At 42.5% G+C, this 19,152-nt stretch overlaps 1 protein-coding gene across 21 annotated transcripts in view; it reads left to right on the top strand.

The window, feature by feature from the left end:
* PPFIA2 (PTPRF interacting protein alpha 2) overlaps positions 1–19,152 on the top strand; it is a 461,781-nt gene that overhangs the window by 313,347 nt on the left and 129,282 nt on the right. For all 21 annotated transcript variants that reach the window (XR_008307767.1, XM_053251926.1, XM_053251924.1 and 18 more), the window contains 4 exons: positions 440–556; positions 5,414–5,635; positions 7,774–7,920; positions 10,140–10,274. Coding sequence is in view for 20 of the 21 variants with exons in the window: in XM_053251926.1 (XP_053107901.1) it covers positions 440–556; positions 5,414–5,635; positions 7,774–7,920; positions 10,140–10,274 (621 nt within the window). In the remaining variant the exon portion in view is untranslated. The remainder of the gene's footprint in view (positions 1–439; positions 557–5,413; positions 5,636–7,773; positions 7,921–10,139; positions 10,275–19,152) is intronic.

The raw sequence follows: 19,152 nt of genomic DNA, 5'->3' as shown, positions 1-19,152 counted from the left end.
TTTCAAAGCCGGCTCCAACATGGACTTCATGGACTGTTATCCTGAAACTGAAGGGGCCAAGGTAACCCCCCATAAAGCACCCACTGGCACAATGGGTGTATCATGAGGGGTTACCTTGGTCCCCACCCCCAATTTTAAGAGTGCAGTCCTTAAAAACCAGCCTGGAGCCCAGTTGGAGAGAAAGTGTCTCAAAGCCTCTGGTCAGATTTTGTTCTGATATTCCTAATGTAAGTAGAAGGATTTCTGATAGGATAACAGGGATTTTAGTTGAAATTCTGACTATCAGGGCTCCATACTGTCACCAGAAACCCTTCCATAATGCCCAATAGTGGGCACATTGGTCCGATAGTCCTATCAGACCGATACAACTGCGCATTCCTAATGCTTATCCACGTACTGTTTCTCATGACATTAATCTATGTTCTAAAATCTTTTCTAGATTATAGCTTTGCGTGAGCAAAATGCACACATTCAAAGGAAAATTGCATCAGGAGAGGGACCTTCTGACTCAGAGCATATCAAAGGACTGGAGCCTGGACAAAAAGTTCATGAAAAGGTACAGATCAGTAGCTTATCTTTGGGACATATCATTGATTGAAACGTTTGAATGATCAGTTGCTTTCATTGAGATACTGAATCAATTTCTCAGATTAATGTAGCTAATGCAACCTGTGTAAGATGTACACATAATGGCTGACATCCAAACTAATGCAGCACTGATGCTATAGGGGAGGGGCTTTTTTGTTTGGCCTATCTTCCCCGCCCTCTGAAGCCCACTGTGCCTCCAAAAGGTATGTCCTTGAGAGCCATGTGACCCCCCCAGGAGCATATTTCCTAAAGCACAGAGGGCAGAGGGAAGGGAAGATAGGTGGAAATCACCTCTCCCCCCTCCCCACCATAGTGCAACTCCAGCATCAGTCTGGATGACAGCCAGTATATTTGGAGCTGATGCTTTATAGCCTGGTGTGTGTGAAACATTTTTAGTGTGTGCAATGTTAGTCTGGATGTCAGCCAGTCTGGGTACTTTTCAGCTACAATTTATTCTAAAAATCTTTCTGTAAAATGTGTTGAGTTTAAGCAATGGAAGGACATATTGTCAGTTCCAAATTTTAAAAAAACCAACCCCACTATATAGTACAAATTGTACATATATAATAATGATGTCAGATTTTTTTTAAAAAAATCAATGTAGTAAATAGTTTGTACTACTTTTGTAGCTTCATCAGGCTCTCTCCCTTTCTTGTCATTTGTAGATAATTTGAGTGCAAGGATGAAATTCTTTAGGTTGAAAAATCCTTTTAAATTCCATTTTCTGCACAGTTTAAATGCAAGCGAATTCTTGAACTCTTTCCAGCAACAGTATGCTTATCCTGGTACCAATAGGTTAGGATAATTGAATGATGAACAAAGAACTGCAGTCTTCCTCTGAAACAGAGAGGGAGGCAGTTCATGGAAGGGACATATAAGCAGCTATCACTGACCTTCAGAGGTTGATTATATCTTGGAGAAAAATTGCTTAAAGGAATTGATGCTATAATTTTGTTCTTTATTAAGTGTAATTATTATGCTTGATGTATAAAACCTAGGTTAAGGCATGATTATGGGTCCAGAAGGATTCACATTCTATATCAGAAAGTTATTACAACTCTTGTCAAAAATGCAGCTGTTCACAAGAATACAATTTAGTCTAAGAAGCAATGTAGATACTGTAGTCATTTTCAAATGCTCTATACCATTCAATGGATAATTATTGATAAACTTCACTAAAAATGATGTGTGCATGGAATTTGAACAAAACAGCTGTTTGGCACACAAGAAAGGCGGTAAAATGAGTTACAGGGAATGCAAAATGCACAAAGGCAAGGTAAGGCATTCCAAGTGTTATAGATGCTAGAGGGAGGGGAAATGAAAAATAGTGACTGCATTGTGAAGCTTCCTAATGAATAATAATTGGGGCAGTCTTCAAGACTGAAAAAGACATCTGTGTGGGAATAAGAGATGGGTGTGTGTGGTTGTGTAGTTTTGTACCTTGTGAATAGTGGATGGATACATAATAGGATGATGTGGTCTGGTAGTACATTTTTAATTAGTGCTTATATTGGACTGTAGAGAAGATTAGAGTAATTTCTTAAACATACTTAATATCATCTCCACAGTCTTCAGTAGAGAAAGCCACCTATGCTGTTGTATATCCATTAGATAAGATATTTTGTGCTTTTATTGTAATAGTCTGTGAAGTTTTTATTGTTGGTGTGCTAGAATGTCTGAATTTGGTAGAATAATTGAATCTGTATCAAAAAGACAGTTTATTTTATTATAAAATGTGAGGAAACTTATAAATAAAGTATCTTGTTTTATGGACAATATTCATAAGTTGTTACCATTCAGGAATGTTAGAAAGACCTCTTAGAAAATTTCCACTCAGAATGAAAAAGGAAAAAAACCCAAAGAATAAAATGTACAACACACAGTTCAATTGGATACACAGTTATTATAAGCCAAGTTCTACTTTCTGTATTCAATAGAATTTTCTCCCAGGATTGCATAGGATCGTAGCCTTAACCTTGGTTTTATTCATATTTACTGGATAATGATGAAGTATTCAACAAGTCAAGGATATATTAATTTAGAAAATACAGTCATATGCAAGCAAATATACTCAGATCAAACCATCTGTCTCTATGATGCATGTTGATGGGAAATATTTTTACCTTTATCAAATAATAGTAGTGGCTGGGGACGACAAAGAAAATTTAACACTGAAGCTATTCTCACAAGCAGCAAAACCTGGACTAGGAAAGCCCAGCCTGGTTTTTGCTGCTTGTCAGAGCTGCAGGGAGCCGCATAGCTCCCGGTGGTGGCACGGCGGCAAGCCCTGTTAGGTAGCCTGCCACTTAACCCAGGTTTTGGGTGCAAGTGTGCCCAAACACTGGGTTAACTGATCATGTGTCTGCCTTGGCTGCTTGCAACCAGAGTGGACACACTCGGGGGGGAGGGGGCTCCCAATAATGCACTGTGCACTCACACAGTGCATTATGGGGGCTCCAGGGGGTGGGGCGCTGTGCGGCAGCACTTCCCAGAGCCCAACTCCCAGAGCAGCCAGGTGAGACATAGTGAGGTGCAGGTGGCCCACAGGAGAGCCACCGCTTGTCCGGGCGGGCGATCCGTCTGCCCAGCGACATCCTTCTGATTGTCTGCGGGGAGGAAAGCACTTTTGGGCTTCCTCTCCACAAAAGAGGGTAGCCCTTCTCACCAATTGTGAGAAGGGCTTCACTGTGTTACCATATATTTACTCTCCATCTGATTACTGGATATGCAAACATAGGTAGTTAGTTAGTTATTCGATTTCTATACCGCCCTTCCAAAAATGGCTCAGGGCGGTTTACACAGAGAAATAATAAATAAAATGGAACCCTGTCCCCAAAGGGCTCACAATCTAAAAAAAAACATAAGACAGACACCAGCAATAGTCACTGGAAGTACTGTGCTGAGGGTCTATAGGGGCAGTTACTCTCCCCCTGCTAAATAAAGAGAATCGCCACATTAAAAGGTGCCTCTTAGCCAAGTTAGCAGGGGTAGTTGCTGCTGTACTTTTGATGGGGGGGGAGAAATCTAGCATAATTGATGTTGGTTTCCTTTTCATGCTTTTTAGAAAGGGAAGACATGAGCATAATTTCCCTTCCTTCCTCCCCCCCCCCTTACAGACTACTAACAATTTGATAATCTGTTTTGGTGTGCTTTCTTGTTCCTGGATCTCTTCCATACATAATCTCCATTGGCCTCTGTGGCAGTTGTTCCCACAGGATATTTTTGAACTTTGATTTTCTTCCTGGCATGTAGGGATGTGCATATAATAGGATTTGCATTCCAAGCTCGGAACAGAATGCAAATACCTGGAACATTCCTTCAGAACAACTAATTGAGCCAGTTGTTTCAACAGAACTAGCTCAGAACATTTTTAGTTCATTTTTAGTTGGCTTGTTGTACAAACTTGATTTGTATAACAAGCCAACCAAGAAGCAAAGAGATCACAAGCCAATCAGAAGCCAGTACCAAAACCAGTCAGCAAGAGGGGGAAGCTCTCCAAAATGGCCCTTGGGACACTCAAAACATTCCAACTTGGAATGGGGTCATTCTATTCCGAGCTTGAAACAGGAAAGGCATTCTGTTTCGAGCTCAAATCACTTGAAATGGCCCATTTCAAGTTGGAACATTTTGAGCTTGATACGTTCTGCACATCCCTAATGGCATGCCTCCTTTGTTGTAATGAATACCATCTCTGACATCAGGTTTGCCTAATGGCACTTTCATCTCTTCTTTTTCTTCTCCTGGCTACTAATACAATATTTGGACCGCTATTTAAATATTTTACCACAAAGAGTGTTCTGCTGTTCCTCTGTGGTGAGGCTTATCAGAATATGGGTGAATATTAATTTAACATCTGCACATGGCTCTCCTTCCATTTTGTTTTAAAAGTGATATTAAAAAGAAGTGACACATTGACTTGTGAAGTGATAAAAGTGGCTCACTTACTCAGTGTTATCATGCAAATTCAGTATAGTGCAATTTTGTAGTTCACAGAATGTAATTCTATGTCTGTGAAGAGAGGGGAGGAAAAAGCCCCTTCAGGAGAAGGAGGCTGCTGTTGTGTGAATTAGATGAGGAAACAAGATGAACAAGATCTGTTAACTCAGAGAGAGGAGCGATGAGGGATGGGGGAGGGGAACAAAGACAGAGGAGAAGAGCAAATGGAGGAAGAGGGAGAGAAAAAGAAGTGGGAAAGGAAGGAAGGAAGGAAGGTGAAGGACGGGCCCAAGCCTGTCAGCAGCCTGAGGGGAACGAATGGCCATGGTGGCACCTATTGGCAGCAAGGAAGGACCCAGTCAACCACTGCTGCTTTTGGGGGCTACCGAGGCTATTGGCGGAGGGAGAAAGGCAGGAAGGCAAGGGACAGGCCCGGGCCTGTCAGTGGCATGAGGGCAATGAGCAGCTACAGCAGTGGCAGCAGCAAGGAAGAGCCCAGTCAGCTGCTGCTGCTGCTGCTCCTGTAGGGAGGAGCAGGAGCTGGGCTTAGGTGAGGACGTCTGTGGGGATAGGGGGCTGCAGCTTGGCCAGTAGGCACCAGCAACGCTGCAGCTACGACAAAGAGCGGTGAGGGGGGTTGAGTAAAAGGATGGAGGAGTTGCCAAGAGGGGTGAGTGGGGTGGAAGCAACCGGATGGAGGATGAGGAGCAAGAGTGCAGCTCAGGTGAGGGTGGAGAGATCTCTGTGGTGAGGGGAGCAACCAAGTACTAGCATGCAGATGCTCTGCGCATGTTAAGCTAGTTCATATTAATTCGATAAGTCTTCTTGCTCCATTTCTTCAATATGTTAATAAGGTCTGTAGATTAATTTCAGTGTTGGTTTTTCACAGCGACTATCGAATGGCTCTATAGACTCAAATGATGAGACCAGTCAGCTGGTGGAACTGCAGGAGCTTCTTGAAAAGCAAAATTATGAAATGGCACAGATGAAGGAACGCTTGGCTGGACTGTCCTCCAGAGTTGGAGAAGTAGAGCAAGATGCAGAGTCAGCTAGGAAGGATCTCATTAAAACTGAAGAAATGAACAGCAAATATCAAAGGGACATTAGAGAGGTAAGGAGTTTACACCATCTTTACGGTAAATGTATTCAATCATTATAAAGTTGTATATGACATTAGTTCTGAAATGCTACCTTTTCTGGAGAGGTAGATATTTATTAGCTTTTTTTTTTTTTTTAAGAAAAAGAAAAAGATAAACAAGTTCACTCTTTGTTCTCCTCCACCCTATCTTGCTCCACTAATCTTGTCATGCCTCCTTTCCTCTTCCTGTTCCTCCTCTTCTCCTCCAACTTAAAACTGAACATGCACAAAGGACCTGGAAGGAGAGTGGGCAGGGAGTAGAATGGAGCTCCAACAGCATGCTGAACTTTAAGAGGGGGAGGAGGAAGAGAAAGAGAATTGAGGCATTCTGTATAACAGTGGCCAGAGCAGCTACTTAGGTGACTGGTTTGCTCACTCATTGACTGACCCACCCTCCAGACCAATTCCAGCCCAGCCCAAGAAGAACAGCAACAACTGCAACAATCGAAGGAAGACAGCAATATGAGGCTGAGCCAGGATGGGAGAAAGAAAAAGGGAGAGGCGAACAGGAGAGGAAAGAGGAATCTTAGAATCCTCTATAGAGCTGCAAATCCTATGCACACTTACTTGGCAGAAAGTTCTGTTAGACTCAGCGGGACTTCTGAATAGATGCATGGACTTGCGCTGTAAAAAAAGTCTTCTAAGCCTAGTGACCAACATCATATCTTGTGTGAAGAACTACTTCCTTTCTCCCATCCGGAACCTACTTCCATTCTATTTTACTTGATAACCCTAAGAGGGAGAGAATAATCTCTTTGTTTACTTTTGCTGCTCCATAATTTGAATAGATCTCAGTCATGTTCTACTTAGATCCTTTCCCCCACTGAAATATAAAACCTGTCACCTTATTAGGGAAGATGTTCCAACCTCCTCGTTAATTGCTCTTTGTCTTTAATCTTCAATTTTATTATATATAGGGCCGAGAGAACAGGATATTCCATTGTATTGTCACAATAATCCTGTGAGGTAGGGTGGGCTGAGTAGTGAGCCGTCTAGTATCACCAGTGAGTTTATTAGACGAACAGGAAGGAGAATCGCTTGAAATTACCTCTGCATGGTGGATATGTACTGGCCCTGCTGCATGCCAATTCATGCTGGTCTGGACAGGAAAAGAATTCCTAATCCCATATGCCACCAGCTCACCTCAAAGTCTTCATTATTGATCAAAAATTCATAACATGCTTCAGTTAAAAGTCAGTCTAAATAGTGCAACATTCTTAGCAACCATTTTCATTACAAAGCAATAATATGCTTTCTTTTGATATTTACATTAATATGTGATATGAGTTGTTTCCTCCCCCCCGCCCACCATTATGCCTGTGGTTTTGATTGGCATATTATGAGCAATCAAAATAACACAAATAGTTGACTGATTTTTTTTTTTTTTGCATTTGTTTCTGTTTGCCAACAACAAATTGAGAGAGATCTTTTGGATTGTTGATATTAAGCATTTCAAATTTGTAGAAGAATAGGACATACAACTGACTTCTTCATAACATCCAAAGAGGAGGCTTGTGGTTCTCCTCCATAGGAAGGTACATGAACTGTCCCCACATTAGGAGCCTGATTGTTGATATTACAAAGCAATGTGCAAAAAGATCAGCACATTACTTGTGCTTCCTGTTATATGGAAAATATATATTAATATACATCTCTTCCTTCGCAATTGGTCAGAAGTTCATAGAAGCATTTGCAGGCAGTATTTCCTTTGTAAAACAGAGGACTGGAAGCTTTAAAATATCTTAAAATATTTTTTCAAATGTACCAGGTGAGCCAGTGCAGGCAGTAGCAGGCACCTTGCCAGTACTATCGCTCCCTACAATCCTAATTGCAGCCTCTACCCAGAAAACCCATGTAGCAGCTCTCCTGCTTTTCCCTGTACACATGCACATGAGCACACCCACATCTACACATTCTCTCTCTCTCTCTCTCTCTCTCTCTTTGAGGTTCTGTCTGGGCAAACAAGTTACAAGCTCCTCCAGGTTGTTGTGATTTCATATATAAATTTCAAAATCAGGTTTAGATCAAATCCAGTCTTATGATGATTTGTGACAACATGAACATTTACATCACATATGCATTGTGTGATTTGGATGTACTATTCTTTTAAGGCTATGGCACAAAAAGAAGACATGGAAGAAAGAATTACTACCCTTGAGAAGCGTTACCTAAGTGCACAGAGGGAATCTACCTCCATCCATGATATGAATGATAAGTTGGAAAATGAACTTGCAAACAAGGAGGCCCTCCTGCGTCAGGTTCGGTATCTGAAGTAACACTTAGGCAGGGTTTTATTTTCATTAGGGCTAAGCCCTAGAACCTGTTTTTATAACAGGGCTCAGTGCTGGTACGTGTGAAATTGTCAGTTCTGACTCCTACCAAGTCAGGTGGCAAGATCATGGGAGGAAGACAAAGTTGGGTGAAGTGAAGCTGATACAGAGGCAAATCAAGGTAAGCTAGAAATGAAGTAGTGAGTCAGATCTGTAGCAGCAAAACAAGCCACACATGCAATGGAATGAGACCTTCCCATATCATAGACTTTAACCATCAAATTCAAGAAAGCAAGATTTGCTGTGGTTGCCAGGGAAATATTTGTGCTTATAGAGCACAAGCTATTTTACTAACATAAAATAGCTTAATATAGTGGCAAATTGCTAGAGCTCACTTGTTTGTTCATTAACTATTTATTTTGAAGATGTATACCCTAACTTTAGATCAAATTATCCCCAAGGCAGCTTACATCAGCCTACAGCAATACAAAACTGGAACCCAGCAGCCCTTGTACCTTTGGCTAGTGGCAAAGGCCAGAGTTTCCTTCCCTCACTTCTGCAATCAGAAGGCAAATGACTGTCAAAGCAGAACTCAGGGAGTGGGGTAAGAACCTCCTTGAAGCTGCTAATTTTCTGACTGATGGCTTGGCACAGTCTGGTCTTTAGCTTGCCATGATGTCTTGCTTAGGAGGAATGGCATGAAATCTCCCAGTGGTCCTTGTTCTTCTGGCTCTGAGTTATTCATCATCTTTCCCATTTCCCTGAGTTATTCATCATCTTTCCCACTAGGGAAAGATTCCCATCTTTCCCTAGAGCTTAAACAAGTAAAACTGATATTCTCTCAGACAGCTGTGCCGGTGGTCCTCCTACTCAAGCAATGAAGATGACATTCTCTTTGAGAATACGAAAAATCCACTGCAGCCTGCAGGCCCACAATATCTTAGGGCAGGGGTAGGCAACCTTGGCTCTGCAGCTGTTGCTAAACTACAATTCCAGTAAATTGGGCTGAGGTTGATGGGAATTGTAGTTCAACAGCTGCAGAGCCAAGGTTGCCCACCCTTGCCTTAGGGTCTACAGCTGCAGGATAAGCCAAATACATAGCTCATATTTTCACACCTGTTTCCCTGCACCCCACTTTTAAAAACAAATATAAACTGTGGCTTGATTTGAAGGAATATATTGATTGTGGGGCAATCGCATGTGTTTCCCTTTCTCCTTTACAGCTTGAAACTGTCTTGATTTGCTTTGATGTGATCCTGAATGTCTGACTCTACTATGCACAAATTACATGTTGCAGCTTCTACCCCAGCATAGTTGTCCTCTCTAGTAGCAGAGGTGCATTGCAGTTATCCTTGCTTCACTTTCTTAGCTATTGCTTTATAGGGATGTGCAGAATGGTTTGCAGTCAGAACAAGAGGTACACCTAGGTCATTTGGGAGTCTGGACCTAAAGGCTTTTGGAGGGGCCCCTACACCCACACACAAAATTTTAAATACATTTTTAAAGTGACCATACCACTCAGGGCAGACTAAAAAAGAATTTGCGGCCCCTGGGTGTGTGGAGGCCCTGGACTTCAGACCGGAAGTCCAGGGGTAAGAGCACCTCTGGTCAGAACATTCCAACTGTGAACTGGTCTGTTCCGAGCTCAGAACATAGTGCCCTTCAAATGAAGAGCCTGTTCTGAGCTTGGAACCAAATGACTCTGTTCAGAGCTTAGAACACTCTGAATGTTCCAAGCACCATTTTGGAGTCTAATATGCTACTCTTCTGGCCTCTGCACATGTGTGGCAGCCATTTGTGCAGTCAGCACCACTACGCAAATAGCCACAATGCATGCACAGAGGCCAGAAGAACACCATTTTGATTCCAAAATGGTGCTCAGAACATTCCAAAGGACTGTTCTATGGATCTTGTGTTCTATTCCAAGCTCAGAATGGAATGCAAGATCCATTTCATGCACATCCCCACTACTTTATGTGTATATTTTGAGCTATCTTAGCGGGCACATGCAGCAGTTGCAACCTAAGTTAAAAGATAAGGTGTGCACAAGCCCATGGTTTAATAAAGAATTACATTCTATATGTGAATTAAGCTTTTTCATAAACATTTGGTATTTTTCCCTTCTTAGTCAAACATCCTCCCTCCTCTCCTCAAACTGTGGCAAATTATTGATTCTGCCTTTTAACCAGATCTTTTCTGGATTTCAGATGGAAGATAAAAACAGACAACTACAAGAACGACTTGAACTAGCTGAGCAAAAACTGCAACAAACAATGAGAAAAGCTGAGACGTTGCCTGAAGTGGAAGCTGAACTGGCTCAGAGAATTGCAGCACTGACTAAGGTACTGTACTTTTAGGAGTAAGGTTAATTTCAGCAACATGTTTTCCTTTAATGTTGATTTTCATCCCTTTTTCCTTCCCTCAGCACCAACAGCAGCAATAAAAGCCTTTTGGGGAGTGGACAAGAATCTTCTAAATGGCACCGTAAATAAATACTAATTACACATAAAATATATTTGCTTTAGCTTAATTTAATGGCAGAATTATTGCTTGGTATTTATTGTATGGCTTGAGATTGAGAACATTTCTCCCGATATTTCAAAGGAGTTTATTTTATAATACTTTGTATTATAAAAGAGTTATGATTATCCCAATTCAGCTAAGAATCATGAACTTTCTTTGCCATTGAATTTTTCCATGGTTTTGTACATCACATTAATTCAGAGAAGCACAGCGATCACTTTCATTAAAATAACAAAGCTCGAACCACTCTCATTTCCTGGCCCCGCTCAAATGAATGGGGTTTGCATGAGAGTATAGCTTCTGTTTGCATAGTTCACTGATAGATTGTTTCCCTAGGATGCAATTTTGCACAGTTACAAGTATCTGAACACACAGCTGGAATTTGAGTATCTCACAGTCAGGATTCAAGACACCACTTTGGACATTACACTGTAAGCCCTAAAAGAAAATCCATGAGCCTATCTTATATCTTCTGTTGTCTTCTCCTTATAATGTCCAAAATCATTCTGTCACACATTTTTCTGTGAAACTTAGGCTGCATACCTACATATGCTTTGTTGGGAGTAAAACCCATTGAATTCAGTGGAACTTAACATCTACGTGAGCATGCATAGGATTAGGCTGTTATGCATATATAGGTAGGTCCAGGAACACAGCAACTGAATCTCTGCATACAGTATAAAGTAAAACACCTTTAAAACAAAATATTGTATAACAATTCACTTCAAATATGAAGATATGTGAAATGAGATATGTGGTTTTCGGGTTTCTTTAAAAAGAATGATAATTCTTTTTCATCCTGTGGATAACTACGGTAAAACTTGCCAGATGTGCATGAGTAGTTTCATGTGTAAAAATGTTCTCCCTTCATTAAGATTTTATTTATTTAATTATTTATTTATTAAAAGAATTGCTATACCCCAATCCACACACTCAGGGCACTGTACAGGCAAGAACAGCATCCGAGATTTAAAGTTTTTTTTAAAAGAGAGAGAGATTTGAAGTGCAAATGCCTGGTGGGGAAAAAAACGCCTTCAATAAGATCTTAAAGGCTGAAAGGGAGGATTCCTTAAGATTCCTTGCAGTGTTCAGAAAAGTTCAGCTAATGCCAACAAATTCTGTGGAAAGGGAGCTCCTCTAACCCTACAGGTGTTTCTGTATTCATTTCAGTAGATACAAAAGTACTACTTGTGCATATCTCCCCCTTTCAGTGAATGAATACGGAAGTGCATAGGAGAAGGAGCAAAATACTAAAGCATATATGATGCTATTGATTGGGTTGGGTATATAATCAGATAAAAATTAGACTACTGTGTGATACATAGAATTCATATCTGTTCAGACTATTATTTATTTATTTTTCATCCATTATAGGGATTCTAGCATTTCTGTTCTGGTCCCACTAATTAAATACACACTTGTTTGTGCTTCATCTGGATTTTATGTAATTTAGATAAGTATTTATTTTATTTCACTGAAGGCAAAACTACTATTTGAGAACATACATGTGGTAGTGTGTCCTCAAACATATCACCAACACTTGGAAGCACCAATTCTCGCCTCTCCTTCAGCCTAAGCAAGGTCCTCTTTGATCCCAGCATCACCAAGCAGGGACCAAGAGGAACCTCAACTCACTACCACCTGCCCTCTCAAGGATCCTCTGGCTCTCTCCTAGAATGATGGCTTTCAGGAGACTTAGTCCATCTGGCCCAAATAACTCCATCCACCCTGACTACTTCAGGGTCTTTATGTATTCATATTTTAAGAAATGTGGCATGAGTATATCTAATGAATATCAGGGCAAGAGAGGAAGAAGGCCTCAGCTACTCACAGAATGTCTTTACAAGAGCTGCAGTGAAGCCTTGCTCTTCAGCCCAGTGTGGGTGGAGGAAGAGGGAGAAGCAATTTTCACCTCACTCTCCCTCCTCCAAAAGCGTGGTTTGTTTGTTTGTTTGTTTGTTTGTTTGTTTTGGCTGCAGGAATATATCCCTGGTGGCTTCAGGGAGTATATTTTTAATATGCATTTTCCCTTCTTCCTGGGGGCAGTGCCAGGAGGAGTCCTCTAGGAACCAGATTGGCTGGAGCAGCTTGAGTAGCAGCTGTTCCAGCCAGTAAGACCAAAAGAGGGAGTTGCAGGCAGGGGAATCTGGGCTGGAGGAAACTCCCTGCTCTGGAGGATTCCCTGGGGGCTGGCAAGTCTGATATTTCACTATCTTGTTTGTTTTGTAGGAGCAGGGGTGGGAATGCAATTCTTGCTTTCCCCCTTCTGTCTCTCTTCTTGCCTTTTGCCCTTCCATTTCTGCCTTCCCCCCTGCTTTTTGTCCCAGCCTTTCTGCTTCTGCCTCCACCACCCCCCACCCCATCACTCCACAAAACTTTTATGTTTTCTGTTTTTGCCACTGCTTTTCTGCTCCCTTCCCCACTTTCTGTTTTCCTCCAAGCTGGCAGACTTGGGAAAATACCCAGGCCTGCTGGCGTGGAGGAAATGGGGTGGGGGGGGGGGGCGGTAGGCTCTGGCCTCTGGCCTCAGTGACCACTTCTTCACTACACACACACACACACACACACACACACACACACACACCTGCTCCAGTACCCACCAGCCTCTACTATATGCTGGACTGTAGAGCAAGGCTTCACTGCAGCTATTCTACAGATATTCTGTGAGGGTAGAGCCCTTCTTCCTCCCTTGTAGTGCTATGAAAGAAGTGGGCCAGTAATAAAGACCAAGGTAAAGTGTGCTGTCAAATTGATTTTGACTCCTGGAGCCCATGGAGCTCTGTGGTTTTCTTTGGTAGAATACAGGAAGGCTTACCATTGCCTCCTCCCGAGCAGTATGAGATGATGCCTTTCAGCATCTTCCTCTAACACTGTTGCCCGATATAGTACCAGTGGGGATTCAAACTGGCAACCTTCTGCTTGTTAGTCAAGCATTTCTGCACTGCACCACTTAAGGTGGTCTGGTCTGACATTAAAATGCAATTTATGGTAGTTCCCATATGTCATCATACCATTAAGTCCTAATAATTGTGTTTTATAGAGGACCAAGACTTTAATCCCAAGCTCTTTGATGTTAACACTGAGTTCATGTGTGAACACACTTCTCCACTTCCTTCCATCTCGGAAATGACACCTCCCTGTACATAAGAGGCATGTGTTGGCCCTGACATTGAAATGATTGGAGAAGCACTCGCACGCTGTCTGGGCACTTTGAAAGGAATTTCTTCCCTGATTAGTACTGGTATCTGGCATAACTTTTTATTGAACATTTAGTGTGGTGATTTGCTCATTATATAGCCTCCGGTAGTCTTGGGTTGTAGTTCTTAGTCACTCTTCTCTCAAGCAAGCAGAGTGAAGCAAGTTCCAAACAGGAGCACTTTCCTTAGAGCCTGGTTCTACTAATTACCTGGCCTTTTCTTCATATCCAAACTAAATTGTTCCACAGGGCTCAGGAGGTATTTTCTCCTTGTGTTCTTTCCTAACCCCTTCCTCCCTCTAGAAGCGGGTAGCGGGTAGAGATGTGCACCAACAGGTTTGTGCACTCCCAGGAGGCAGCAGGGGTTACCCTTAAGGAGCAGGGAGGGCACCCGCCCACCCCCACTGCTTTTCCTCCACCAGTACTGTCTCCAAAAATGCTGGTGCAAAAATGCTGGTGCTGCTGACCAGGGGCCCCGGTCAGCATTGTACCAGAAGTGGCCAGTGTGCATGTGTGACATGCGCACGTGCACCAGCCGCTTCTGGTACGATGCTGACCAGGGCTGCAAGGAGGTACACAGCAGTCTCGTGTCAGCATTTTTGGAGACAACGTTTTTGGAAAGCAGGAGAGGTGGGCACCCTCCCTGCTCCTTAAAGGTAACACAACACACACACACACGCCGCTGAACTGGTCCAAATGTCAGACCTCAAAACTGCTTTGGCAGTCTGTAAAAGGACCACTGAACCAGTTCGTGTACATCCCTAGTAGCGGGTAGGGCAGCACCACATACTTGTAGGCCCTGGGGTTTTTCTTTAAACCTCCCTCTCAGAAGACGCACATGTCCAAATCCACATTTCTTGATATACCTTAGTGGCTTAGCTAACACTGTAATCATTATAACACTTATTGTAAACTGCCCAGAGATGCGAGTTTTGGGCGGTATAAAAATTGTTAAATAACTAAAAAATATGTCACTTCTCAGGGGACCATATCTTTGCAGTTTTGTGGGATGGACAGTTACCCCATTGGAGCACACATGTAGGCCAGCTGAACGCACTTTTAAAAGGCAAAATAAAATGGAAATCGCTAAAGCAGTATTTGGCCATAGGGTGTAAAAGCTAGTAGTGCCCTCATTAACTGTAAGCTGTTTGTGATAGGAGCCACTCTAAGGATACCACTGCTTTTCTATGTAGCAGATATAATATCTGCTTCTCCCTGGCACCTTGAAAGAATGGCAGATTTTACATTCCTATAAATTGCCATTCTCTGAAGTGGCAGAGGGAAGCGGTTGCCTTGCACTATGTTTTGTTATAGTGTCCATTAGAAGATCTGGAAGATTTTGGTTTCCAGGCATGGCTTTATATCAGTGGCAGCTGCTGTTAGGGCTGGGTGGGGGTAGAGCTAGGGGTAACCATAGGTAGGGTTAAGGTGTTGGAGCGAGGATCCTGGCAGCATCAGCTCTCAGCTGCAATGTCTTATAGTGACCACTAGAGGATTAGGGTCATGGATAAAAGTGCTGGACTCCTCTGCTCTTTGTTCTTCCAGTGTTAGTCTCCATTTTGTCTCTCCAGATGATGTATTGGGGTAGCCTTGACCCCAATAGGGGAGGTTCGTTCCTGGGCAGATGGAGCCCAATGATCAGCCCAGTCGAGAGGACTTAAAATCAAAACTTTATTATGCTCTTAAGTAGCTTAGGTACTGCTCGACTCATGTCAGAGCAGGACAAAAAATCATTCAGAAGGCAATACCTTTATACTCTAAAAATGCTTTCCAAAAGTCAGCTACAAAGAGAAACAGAACGTTGTGGTCAGGATAAGGGGCCAAGGTTGGGGAACAACGTACAAGCTATGCGGGCAGAAAGCCAGTCTCACCAGCCTTATCATCACTTTGTTACTTTATTTATTTATTATTTATTTATTTATTTGATTTATATACCGCCCTTCCAAAATGGCTCAGGGCGGTTCACACTTTGACTTTAAGGGAAGGAAAAGTACCAGTAAACAGTTTACAGTTCAAGAACTACTGACAAGGCTCTTCTTCTTCAGGGGACAAAGAGCTTAGTTAAACATAATGGCATTGCTTATGTCAAGCTGTGCACTTCTATATCTAATCTGCCATACATCACAGAGATGGCTGTTTGTTTTGGTCTCCCTCTTCAGCAATGAGCTACTACTGAAATAAGCTGCAGGTTCTTTCACATTTGTTTGTAACCTTTTCTTTAAATACATCCTTGTAGTTCTTCAGTACTAAAGAACTGTCTCAAGTCCTCTTGCTTTGCTGCTTTCTCACCAAACTGGTTGTGCTCTGCTATTTGGGGACTGAACTGACCTTCTTCCCCTGCAAAGAGTAGGCAGGTCTAACCCTGAACCAATTTAAAAAGAAGTGGAAGGAGAATTGCCAGCCCATGGTTTTCTCCAGTCTGTAAAGTTGTTTACTTGTCTCAACCAAAATCTCTACTATTCATACCAGTATTTGGCAGCTGTCTCTTTAGTGCTAAATCTTCCCCTTGGTTGGCTGAGAGTAAAGGAATCCTGCCCTTAGAGTGGTTCATGGTGTGTGTCAGTGTGGAAAGTAGCAATGCCCTCTCTCTCTCTAAAGTCCCCATGCCTCTTTCCCCCCTCAGCAGCTCCATCCCTTCTATCAACATTGCCTCTGTTTCTCCCCCTCCTTGCAATCTCAACTCTCTCCTCCCCATACAGGACTTGGCTAAGAAGACCACCTGAAGTGGGGAGGGGGTTGGAATCTTGAGCACCTATTTGCAGTTTCACTGCATTTTCAAGTTGCACATTGCTTGAAAATACTGCAAGGTATTTGTTCCCACTTGCACACATAGAGCCCACTAATTTCCTCCTCACAAATACGCACATGCATACTTTTCAAAAAATGCAAGCCTTTTTTCGCTCTAACAATATGAACATTTTTGGGATATGTCCTTATGCTTCAATCCTATGCATACAACAGTTACTTGGGAGTAAATCTCCATGAGTCCATTAAGGCTTTACTTGGAAACTGTATAGAATTGGCTGCAATTCTATGCAACATTTACCTTATCAGATTTGAAAATTAAGACTTATAGATCACAGACCTAACCAAATGATTTATGCTGAAGATCTCCATTCCAGTGGAGGCACCTTTAAGACTAAATTAGTCAGTGCTTAGATACTGTGGCAGAGGATCAACTCTGCACATGCATGCAGGCCATTTGCTGGCCATGCAAATAGACTCCACCAGCTGAGTAGCAGTGCTGATCCTCCACCACAGCGGGTGCTGAGCAGTGCGCCACTGCTGCGAAGAGCTTTCAGGTGTGGCGGCACAGAAGGTAAGCACCTACTAATTTACACTTAAATTGCCTCCTGCCACCTCCCCACTACCCAGCAGCAGCAGCGCCACCTGCACCAGTCACCACTGCTCCCTTCAATACCAAAAACAAAAAAACCCCAACATAACTGACCACAGCAAACAAAACCTATTATAAAGACTATGAAAGTGAAGCTTCTTCACTCTTCTGGACTTGCCTGGTTTCCAAGCTGTGCCTGTTAGGTTGCTTATAGGCAATAATTTCAGAATTCTTAAAAATTAAAAACAAGTATTTGTGTATTAAACACACACATTTTAGACAGAATACATTTGAATTCATACAATTAGTAATTTCAGTTAAAGTACCAAGTTTTATTTGGAAGCTAAAAAAAACCTCTCGCTCCATCCTGAGGAGAGAGAATAAGAAAAAGATTAGGGAGCTAGCAACAGTCCCAGAACAAGGGGGAAGAAAGGAGGTGGCTGTCTGTTATGAAAAGAACTTCCCAGAGGAAGTGTCAGTCTACCATATCCCACCCCTTTCCCACCCCATTTTCTAGATCTGTGAATGTTACTAATATTTGCTAGTGAAATTTTCAAACAGAAAAAATGAAAGTAAAAGAGAAAATAAAAGCTCTGAGCAAATGCTGGAGAAATCCAGTACCTACTGAAGACTTGGTTGGACTCCTACCTTTTCGGACCTCCATTTGCTTACAGAGTGCCACCATTTTGCACAAACTACAACCATGTTTCACAAAAGATGGAACACCAATCCAGCATGCACTCTTGCAGGAGGTGCAAGTCCAAAAGGACCCCCAAATCACGAACAAGGTCTTTGGAGGGCAGCGCCACCCCATCTAAAACAAGGTTCACATCCAGCTGTTGGCCGTAACGAGGGCTGCATAAAAGTAATTCAGTCTTAGTGGGATTCAGTCTGAGTTTGTTTTGATTAATCCAGACCTTAATAGCTTCCAGGCATTGAGTAAGCACAGAAACAGCATCCCCAAAATGGTCTGGGATGGCAATATATAGCTGAGTATCATCAGCGTATTGATGAAATCTCACCCCAAACTGGGAGATGTCTTGACCCAGCAACTTCATATAGATGTTAAAAAGGACAGGGACAAGAACTGAACCCTGGGGGAATCCATAATGGAGTGGCCATGGGTCAGAGCACCTGTCCTCAATGCATACCAACTGGACACGCCTGCTAAGATAAGAACGGAACCACTGTAGGACAGTGCCCCCGATACCCAACCCACGCAGGCGGTCGAGAAGGATAGCATGATCGATAGTGTCAAAAGCCGCTGAGAGATCTAAAAGGACCAAGAGAGGGACACTATCCTCGTCAAGGTCCCGAAGAAGATCATCTACCAGAGCGACCAGTGCTGTCTCTGTGCTATGCCAAGACTTGAAGCCCGACTGATAAGAATTAAGATAACTAGTTTCTTCTAAGACCCTCTCAAGCTGGGCACATACAACCTTCTGTAACACCTTTGCTAGAAAAGGGAGATTGGAGATCGGCCCATAGTTGTCAAGGACCTCAGGGTCCAGGGGCATTCTAGCCACACAAACTGCAAGTCCTGGAGTATTTTGAGAGATACAGAGGATGCATATGTTACTGAATTCAAAATGATGCTTGCAACTTATACTTACTTAGAATACATAGTATAGTTAGAGTAACAAGGCAGCTGCTGGTGGAGATCTTTAGGGGAGCTGTGCCTACTTTGCCCCTGCACAGGAGCCACCACTCCTTTCTATCCTGTTCTTGATATTTTCTCTTCAGTGTTTTCCACCAGAGATGTCTCATATTGGGTAAGTTTTTGGTTGGTAGTTTTGAGGAGACTTAGCTTGGGAACTGGGTAGCCCATCTGTTTGGTCCATAGCAATTTGACCCTGTCTCTTGCCTGTAACCAAGAGCAAGAGTCCTCTCCCAGATGTGTGACAATTACCCTCCCTTGACATTTCAGAGAATAGGATTTTACAGTTAAAGGAAAATTCCCTGATTTGCCAAAGAATCAGCTTGGTTTTTTATGGTCAGAAAGATGTTCAATCATTGATTGACCCTTTGTGCTTTATAGTCAATATTCATGTTCTGAATGCTTTTGTGATTTTTTAAAATAATGGATGTATTATTTATAGTGTCCACTTAACTATGATTCCAGTCTTGTGATCCTCCAAACCAAATGCAGCCCACCAACCATTTA

This window comes from Hemicordylus capensis, chromosome 5, assembly GCF_027244095.1.
Source record: "Hemicordylus capensis ecotype Gifberg chromosome 5, rHemCap1.1.pri, whole genome shotgun sequence".
In the NCBI taxonomy this organism is placed as follows: Eukaryota; Metazoa; Chordata; class Lepidosauria; order Squamata; family Cordylidae; genus Hemicordylus; species Hemicordylus capensis.
This window is presented reverse-complemented; position numbering and strand designations above follow the sequence as displayed.